We start from the raw sequence: 9,259 nt of genomic DNA on the forward strand, positions 1-9,259 counted from the left end.
GTGTCTGTAGCTTGGAGAAGAATCCCTTGACCAAGAGAATGAGAGAGATATTTGAGAGTATGATGTAAAGCATCCCAATGAGAGCTGCGAGGAGAGTGCATAAATTGACTAAGAGTCTGGACTGTAAAAGCCAAATCAGGCCTAATACAAGTGAGGAAGTTGAGCTTCCCTACAAGAGATCTGTAGACTTCTGGATTAGAGAGCAAATCACCACTATTAGCTTGCAACTTGAGATTTGCAGGGAGAGGAGTAACAACCCTTCTTGAAAGATCAAGACCACATTCAGCTAGGACCTCAGAACTAAACTTTCTTTGACTTAGAAGGAAACCTTCAGGTAGGTAGCCAACCTCAATACCGAAGAAGTAATGTAAGAGTCCCAGATCTTTAATGCCAAAAGTAGAGTGAAGATGTTGCTTGAGCTGAGTAATTGAGAGAGAGTGAGCTAGTAAGAATTATATCATCTACATAGACAGCTGCATATGTAGTATGAGGGACTGAATGTTTGATTAACAAACTGTAATCATTTTTAGATTGATGAAAGCCTTGAGATGTATGTTCACTAACAAGTTTAGCAAACCACTGCCTGGAAGCCTGTTTGAGACCATAGAGTGATTTAAGTAATCTACAAACTTTGTTAGTAGGATTAGGAACTCCATCAGGAACTTTCATATAAACTTCTTTAGAGAGGTCACCATGCAGAAATGCATTATTGACAATTGGTAAAGAGACCATTTTTTGCTAGCAGCAAGAGCTAATAAACATCTAATGGTAGGCATCTTCACCACAGGAGAGAATGTTTCTTCATAATCTATGCCAAATTTCTGATTGTAACCTTTGGCTACAAGCCTTGCTTTACATCTTTCCAATGTACCATCTGCTTTTAATTTGACCTTATACACCCATTTGTTCCCAATTGGCTTTTTATTAGGAGGTAAATCCACTAGATCCCATGTATGATTATCATTGAGTGCCTTGATTTCATTTTGCATAGCAAGAATCCATTCAGGTTTAGTAGCTGCTTCAGAATAACAAGTAGGTTCAGTGAGAGAAATAGAAGTTTGAGAAAGAAAAGATTTGTGAGAAGAAGGAAAATTATTATAGGAAATGAGGTTGCACCAATGACTAGGAAGAGAAGAAGTGTTACAATAATATTGATTTAAGTAAGAAGGAGGCTTATGAAGTCTGGAAGACTGTCTAGGAGCTGCTGGGCTGGGGAAATAAAAGCTGAGATCAACAACTAAGGGAATAGAAGGGTGAGAATCAAGTGCTGGAGATGAAACAGTGGTAGTAGGAGGAGAAGAGCTAGAAATAGGTGAATCAGAAGAAGAAGCTGAGAGTGGTTCTGCAGTAATAGAAGAATGTGTAGGTGATGGTGTTTCCACTTCAGTAGATGAAGGTGGAGGAAAATAATCATCATCAGTGAAGAAATCATAAGTGGAAGAAGTAGTGAATATGGGAGAAGAATGAGAAAGAAGGGAAGGTGAGTGATTAGGAAAGTGCCTTTCATGAAAGATAACATCTCTAGTAATGTGTAGTTTGTGAGTAGAAATATTCCAGACCTTATAGCCTTTCTGAGTAGTTGAATAGCCAAGAAATATGCCAGGAAGTGCACGAGGATCAAATTTAGATCTATGGACTTTGGTTGTAGATAGATAGCACAAACAACCAAAAGTTCTTAAATGATCTAAAGAAGGCACAATTTTATGAAGCTTCTCATAAGGAGTGGTATTATTTAAGCTGGACAGTGGCATCCTATTGATCAAATAGGCTGCACAAAGAACACAATCTCCCCAGAAGTGAGCTGGTACTTTAGATTGGAAAGATAGAGCTCTGGCAGTCTCCAATAGATGCCTATGTTTGCGTTCAACTACTCCATTTTGCTGTGGAGTATCTGCACAACTTGTTTGATGGATAATACCTTGTGAATGAAAAAGGGTTTGCATAGGACCTTCAGTGAATTCTTTAGCATTATCTGACCTGACACAAAGAACTTGTGCAGAAAATTGAGTTTGTACATAAGCAAGAAAAGTAGTCATGATATGAGTAGCATCAGATTTAAACTTCAAAAGATGAATCCAAGTATGTCGAGTATAATCATCTACTATAGTCATAAACTGAGTACAGCCTGAATGAGTTTTGACTCTATAAGGACCCCATAGGTCTATATGTAAAAGTTCAAAAGGCTTAGTGGTTTTGATACTACTATGAGGAAAAGACTTCCTAGAAAGCTTAGCTGCTGGACACACTTGACATATTACATCATGTAAGCATTTACTTACATCACAAGCAGGTAACAAGTGTTTTATTTTTGTAAAAGGTAAGTGACCAAGCCTAAGATGCCACAACTTAGCTTGATCAATAGCAGATAAGAAATGAGTAGTAGTAATAGATTCAGCAACATCAGAACATGAATCTTGAATATGAACTTGATAGAGACCTCCTTGCAATTTACCAAGAAGCATGGATTGCCCTGTCTGGCAATGATCCTGAATGAAACACTGATTATGAGTAAATCTGATAGTACAGTTTAAATCTCTCCAAAGTTGAGGTACAGAAATAAGGTTAAAAGAGAAATCAGGAACATAAAGAACATTGTGGAGCACCAAATTGGTTGTAAGATAAACTGTACCAGTATGAGTAACTGGTACTTTTCTTCCATCAGGGACTGTGATAGTGTTTCTTTGAGAAAGTTCTTTGTAAGTGCTAAACCAAGAGAGTTTAGAACATATGTGGTCTGAAGCTCCACTATCAATCAACCATTGATCATTAAGAGAAGAAATTAAACAACAAGTACCTGAAACTAGAGCATGGCTAGTAGTAGATGCAGTAGGCTCTTCATTGGAAGCTTGTGTAGATGTTTGGTTTTGAATAAGAGACAGCAAATGATGGTATTGCTCCACAGTAATAGTGTCTTGCTTGAATTCTTGACCATCAGAGTGAACTGAAGAAGTAGCTGCAGCTACTTTCTTGTTGTCTTTAAAACCTTTAAAACCAGGTGGAAAACCATTGATCTTGAAGCATCTTTCAAGACTATGACCAGGGATTTTGCAGTGTGTGCAATAATAACTAGAAGCAAGCCTTTTTTTGCCAGTAACATTCTTCTGAGGATAAAACTTCTGAGGATAAGAGTTGTTTGAACTGTTAGAATAGTATGATTGTGGTTGTGGTCTGTAATTTTTGGATCTGTCAGCTGCAAAAGCTATTGGTTCAGAATTAGCAAAGCTAATAATCTCTTTGTGCCTCTCTTCTTGAGCAAAGATTCTATAGGCTTGTGATACTTTAGGCAAAGGTTGTGTCATGAGAACATTGACTCTAACAGTGGAGAACATATCATTCAACTTCATCATGAATTGAATGAGTTTGTGTACTTGATCCCTGGTATGAATCCTCTTAGTGACATTGCAGGTGCATTTGTTACAGGTACAGTAGGGTAGAGGATTTGCATCATGTAATTCATCCCATACAGTTTTCATTTGAGTGTAAAACTCAGATACACTAGCACTTCCTTGATGCATCTCAGATAGTTTCTGCTCAAGTGAATAAACTTGTGCCATAGATGAGTAACCAAAGCGATCTTGGAGATCTTTCCATATCTCTGCAGCAGTACTAAAAAATAGAACACTCTTCTTGATAGTTTGGTCTAGGTTAGTTAGTAACCAAGAAATAACCAAGTCATTGCATCTCTTCCAAGGAGCAAATTCAGCAGAGGTTTCACTAGGAATTGTTAGACTGCCATCAACAAACTGCAGTTTGTTCTTAGCAGGCAAAGTTATCATCATTGATCTTCGCCAATCATTATATCCATCACTATTGAATTTGACAGAAACGATTTGAGCTAAGTTTGAATCGGAAGGATGTATATAGTAAACACTAGAAGGATTTTGATTAGGTGGAAGAGTATTTTCTGAATCATTGTTTGTTTGAGGCATTTTGAATAGAACTATTACTTATCTCAGTTGATAAATGTCAGGTGAATCAGAATGAAAATCAGATAATGGAATTCTCAGAGTTCAAGTAATTCACAAAACTTGAAGAATGTCAGATTAATGAATGAAATCAGATTGATTAGAAACAGAATTCTAAAAAATTATTGAGAAGAAAAAATCACATCAATCAGTTTCAGTGATTTCAGGTAAGGATTTCAATTAGCACAAAAATTTCAGTTCAAGAGATTTGCAAAATAAGCAACTAAGAATCAAGAAATGAAGATCAAGAGTTTCTGATTATAAAACCTGAAAGTATTTTTCCAGAATTTCCAGAATTTCCAGAATCGTTTCTTAATTTTGCGCAGAAGTAGTTTTTAGTGAGCTTTAGTTAGCTCTGATACCATGTTGATTGTTGTAATCTACAGCAATCCAGAGAAAATAGGAGAGAATACTTCAGGGAATTTTATTATCTCTCTCTAAACTTTTGTACAGAATTACAGAAGAGAAATGAAATGATTGTAGTTTATATATACTACTACAAAGGACTCACCAAGATGGTTATAACAACCATGTAACAAACTAACTAACTGTAACTAACTTAAATAGAAAAAGAGAAATAAATATAAACTGTTGCTGAGCTGGAGTTGAGCTACTGAGAGTTGAGAACTGCTGAGCTGGAGTTGCTGAGCTGAGCTGAGCTGGAGTATTCTCCAATATACTTTATTTTTTATAGTAAAGGTTTTATGAGTTGAAATAAATAACAATGTTTGAATATAAAAGTTAGTTAGGCTTAGCTTGTTACAAGTTTTATTACATGCAAGTTTGTTAGAAACACATTAAGGATAGCTTAATGGTGTATATATGTATTAATAAGTAAAATAAGTAATAAACACTAGATTGTAATATTTGAACTATTCAACTAATAACAAAATAACAACTTTTCCCCTCTCTGTTCTTTCTCCCTCTTCCCTGATCTCCACGAACCTCCACTACCTTCAACCTTCAGCCATTTTCAATGACTTTCTTTGATTTCTTTCCACCTTGAACTCTGATTTAAATAAGAGACAAACTATTTTATTTCTTGTTCACTTATGACGCTAACTCCTTCCAATTAGTCAAGGAGTCGAGGAATGTATTAACACACAAGTACTACGAGAAAGTATACTCTCATATTCGGTATGGAGCCACTTTTTCCATACGTACCATTTACTTGATATGATGAGATGTTGCTCAGATATGATAAGATATTGTTAAGATATGATATAAGATTTCAACTAACAAGTCCAAAAAAAATGAAAAACAAAAAATTTATAATTTTTTAGTATTACTTTTATCATAGATTTTACATAAATGCCATGATATTGGCCCATATCGAATATGGGAATATCATTGCTCCATGTACTACTAGTAGCTAGGCTTTGTTACACTAAATTTTTGTACAATATATATATCAGCCAAACCAACTAAAACACTAATGTTTGATATTACATCACCTAAGCCTAGAATAGACTTTAACAGTTAAAGGATTTGCCATTTCACATGACAATTTCATGACTTCATTGAGAGTTACAGAATTGTGATGACATTGTGTCCACACAAATTCATGCAGTAAAGTCCCCACCCAATAAGTAACAGTTGTCAACCCGAGTGCCTTACCGGGGCATGATCGCCTACCCGACCCGAAAGGTGCCAACCTAAGATCCGAACCCATCACCGAAAAGTCTACATTATCCACAAATCTTTCAGGGTAAAACCTAAGCGGGTCAGCCCATATTTGGGGGTCCCGGGCTATAGCCCACATGTTCACCATGGCAGTTGTTCCTGCTGGAATGTGATACCCATCAAGGGTTGTATCATTTATTGCCAGACGGGCCCATGACAGAAGTGGGCCTGGTGGGTGTAATCTGAGAACTTCTTTGATCATAGCCTGTAAGTAGCCCAATGAAGGGATATCGGCTTCTATCAACGGTCTTGATTTGCCTACTACCCTGTCTAGCTCATCTTGGACCTTTGATTGGATGTCAGGATGAAGTACCATCCTTGCTAATATCCACTCTATTAACACTGCCACTGTATCAGTTCCTCTGAATATCATCTCCTGTCATTCATATTTGAATTATAAGTTGAACGGAAAATAATTTAAATTATTGAAGGTTCTTTTGTCTTTCATCTTATTATCACATACTACTATAAATAATTATAAATACTAGGGTAAATATATTCAATAAAAACATATCTAATACTTGCAAGACTTTAAACATTAATACTATTTGCTTCTTATTTGTAAATGTTATAAAATGTTGAATTGTTGATAGCTTTTCAATTGTGCATTAATATCGATCCAACAATTTTTACATGATAATAACGTTTTCCATAAATTATTGGGTGTAGCCGTTACATCATACATTATGGTGTCAAAACGCAAAAAATCACGGTTTCTTTTGCAAAAAACTCAAATGACATAAAATAAATAGCAAAAGGACATGAATTCATGTCATTATTTATATAGTCCATGTGATTTTTGTTGAAGTCTATGACATTATGTATATGTGAGGTTTTGTTATAACACGATAAGTTATTGTGTAACACGTTACACCAAGACATATTCTAATAGTTTATATATTTGCAAAAAAATTAGAATCAGTGCTAATATATAAATAATATAGAAGTCCAAGTATAGTAAATATTTAGACAAGAAATGATATTTAAAAATTATTTTAATAGATAGTAACGCTATTAATTTAACCCTATTAGGGAAAAAAATAAGGCTACCAATTGACAATAAACATTACTTTTTTCGGTCGATGAGACCCACTTTTGATGTTCCCGCACCAACCAACCTCATCCTCCCCCACCAAAAGTTTTTATTTAGCATCTTGTAACTATGAGAACTACTTGCATTATTTTTCGATCATGATTATTTACTCTTTGGTAGCCCATCTTATTCTTGCTTTAATTTAATAACTTAATGTTTTTTTTTTTAGGAAAAAAGTATTTAAAAAGGTGGTCACTGACCCTCACTCCAATTGCATAAGTTAATAAAATGATAGAAATTAAAGATTTAGTTGTCATGATTACTTCGATTCATAATCAAGTATGCTTAGGATCTAGGGATTAGGGTATCTAATGTACTCGTACTCTGTAGCTATGTTGAAAAGCCCCTGAACACCTTCTTAACAAAACTAGATGTAAAAGAAAATTCTTTCCTTTAGGTAAAAGTTTACATGTTGAAATTTTAATTGTAACTTACTCTTTTTTAAGTAAGATTTTCATCTCTGCTTTTCTTTACTAAAAAATTAACCTTTTTTTTCTCAACTTTTAAGAAATCAACTACTAATAAATAATAATACGTGACTGAACTTGTTTTTGTAATATTCTGTCAAATTAATATTCCTATATATTTTTATCCGTGCTACTTAACTAGTATACCTATTTATAATACCAATTTAGCTAATTTGGCCCCCAAAATATTTTTTTTTGCCCCTACTGGGGACCCGAGTAAGAAGAAGGACCCTACGTCAGCACCTTGCTCAGGTCAATTAGTCCAGCTACACAGGTCAACGCTTGAGAGTAGGGAGGGATAGAAGGGAATTCCTACTCCTAAGCATAAGTAGGTAGTAAGGTTCGAATTTGTAACTTGGAAGTCACAAGGTGAGTTCCCCACCACCTCCACCAAACAAGCTTGGTTATTTGGCCCCCAAAATGAGAAGAGCTAGAAACCATTTCTTCAGTTGATTAAGTCTAGAGAAGTATATATATATATACACTTATGACTTACCCAAAGAACAGCTACCATATCACCATCTGACAACTTATCAGGTCCATCAAGGGACAGTAGAACATCTACAAGATCTTGATCATCATCGGAGTCACCAAACACTTGCTTATGCTTCCTAACTTGGTGCTCGGAAATAATCCCATTAACAAACCGATTAACCCGAGGAACGAGCCCCGAGCATCTTTCTCGGATCCCTTGAAGATCTAAGGAACCAAACAAAGGAAAATAATCCGACCAATTAAGCTTCCCTAGCAACTCGTATCCTTCTTGTACGAGTTGACTTAGCTGTATGGCTTCCTGATTCAGGGAGGCGGTCACCAAGTCGTACCGCCTCCCGAACACGGACTCCATCATGTTAGTCAGGGATGCTAGTTTCAGCATTTCCCTGACACAAAACGGTGATGTCGTACATTCACCATTATTATTGTTATTGTTGTTATTAATAATTTCCACCATTTGAGAGGCTATTTCAGCTCTTTGTCTTTGTCCAAAACTGATCTGTTTAGGACAGAACATATGGGTGGCTGCAATCCTACGTAGCGTTCTCCAGTAAACGCCGTATGGGGCGAACCCCATCGCACGGTTGAACATCAAGTTGTAAGCAGATTCCTTGATAGGACGATCAGCAAACACCGAACTGCAGAGGATGTCCTTTGCAACTTCGTGATTGCATGTGATCACAACACGAGTGTCTCCTAGGCTGAAGGCCATGAGCCGCCTAGCTCCTAGGAGGTTAGCCATGGCTGTCAGTTTATGATGTGACAAGCCCATCATTAAGTTCATGCTTCCTATGAGGGGATAACCCCGAGGTCCCGGTGGTCGAGCCGAGGTTGTTGGTGGGCTGAGTTTGTGGCGGAATTTTCCCCAAGCCGGACCACCGGGTTCGACCCAGTAGAGCAAGGCCAGGGCTAACCAAGATAAAAATAGGAGGAAGGAAAGGAAAAGAATGGGTTGTGGAGATAAAGAGGTGCATTTGGAAATGAGGGCTAATAACCATAAGCTCTCACTTTGGGTTTCCATTGGTTTTGGAGTGTTTTTTTGGGGGTTTCTATTTATGGCTTAATTCAGATGTTAGAAGGTGGGTATATATAGAGGGAGTGATTACTAGGAACATGATTACATGAACATGGAAATATTATGTTATTTGATGATTTTATAATTTTTATTTTCTTTTGATAAGCTAAGGTAAGGAGAAAGAGAATCTATCCCAACATCTCATGAAATCGAGAGGAAAGCTCTAAACTGTTGCACTATACACTTGTGATTTTTTAGTTTGTGAAGATAAAGAAATGCAACTATCCTTTTATTAAATAGTGAAAATGGTAAGGTCTAAGGTTTTACTATTTCTAGTTTGATAATTATAAGTATAGAAATGATCAAGGTTTAAGTCTTATATTTGTATATGGTTAGGCATGGAATGTGGTTCCTCCTTTACATATACTCCCTCCGTCCCAATTTATTTGCTACATTTTATCATTTAGGTGTGTCTGTTAAATTAGAGAGAGAAGGGAGAGAAATATATGATTTGTTATTATTGCTTGTTTTATATCATAAA

General features: G+C 36.1%; 1 protein-coding gene across 1 annotated transcript; it reads right to left on the reverse strand.

The window, feature by feature from the left end:
- Positions 1-5,219: 5,219 nt before the first annotated feature.
- Positions 5,220-8,943, reverse strand: LOC104892623 (cytochrome P450 78A3). The gene is made up of 2 exons (XM_010678604.4): positions 7,705-8,943; positions 5,220-6,024 (listed from the first exon to the last, which is right to left on the reverse strand). The coding sequence occupies exons 1-2, from the start codon at positions 8,722-8,724 to the stop codon at positions 5,416-5,418; spliced, it is 1,629 nt and encodes a 542-aa protein (XP_010676906.1). The 5' UTR covers positions 8,725-8,943; the 3' UTR covers positions 5,220-5,415.
- Positions 8,944-9,259: the final 316 nt, after the last annotated feature.

Source organism: Beta vulgaris, chromosome 5, assembly GCF_026745355.1.
Source record: "Beta vulgaris subsp. vulgaris cultivar EL10 chromosome 5, EL10.2, whole genome shotgun sequence".
Classification (NCBI taxonomy): Eukaryota; Viridiplantae; Streptophyta; class Magnoliopsida; order Caryophyllales; family Amaranthaceae; genus Beta; species Beta vulgaris.

Bases quoted from the DNA above. Each gene is read 5' to 3' on its own strand.
- LOC104892623 (XM_010678604.4), bottom strand. From the start codon at position 8,724: ATGGAAACCCAAAGTGAGAGCTTATGGTTATTAGCCCTCATTTCCAAA. The intron at 6,025-7,704 runs GTAAGTCATAAG...TATGAATGACAG, and splicing joins ATATGGTAGCTGTTCTTTGG to GAGATGATATTCAGAGGAAC.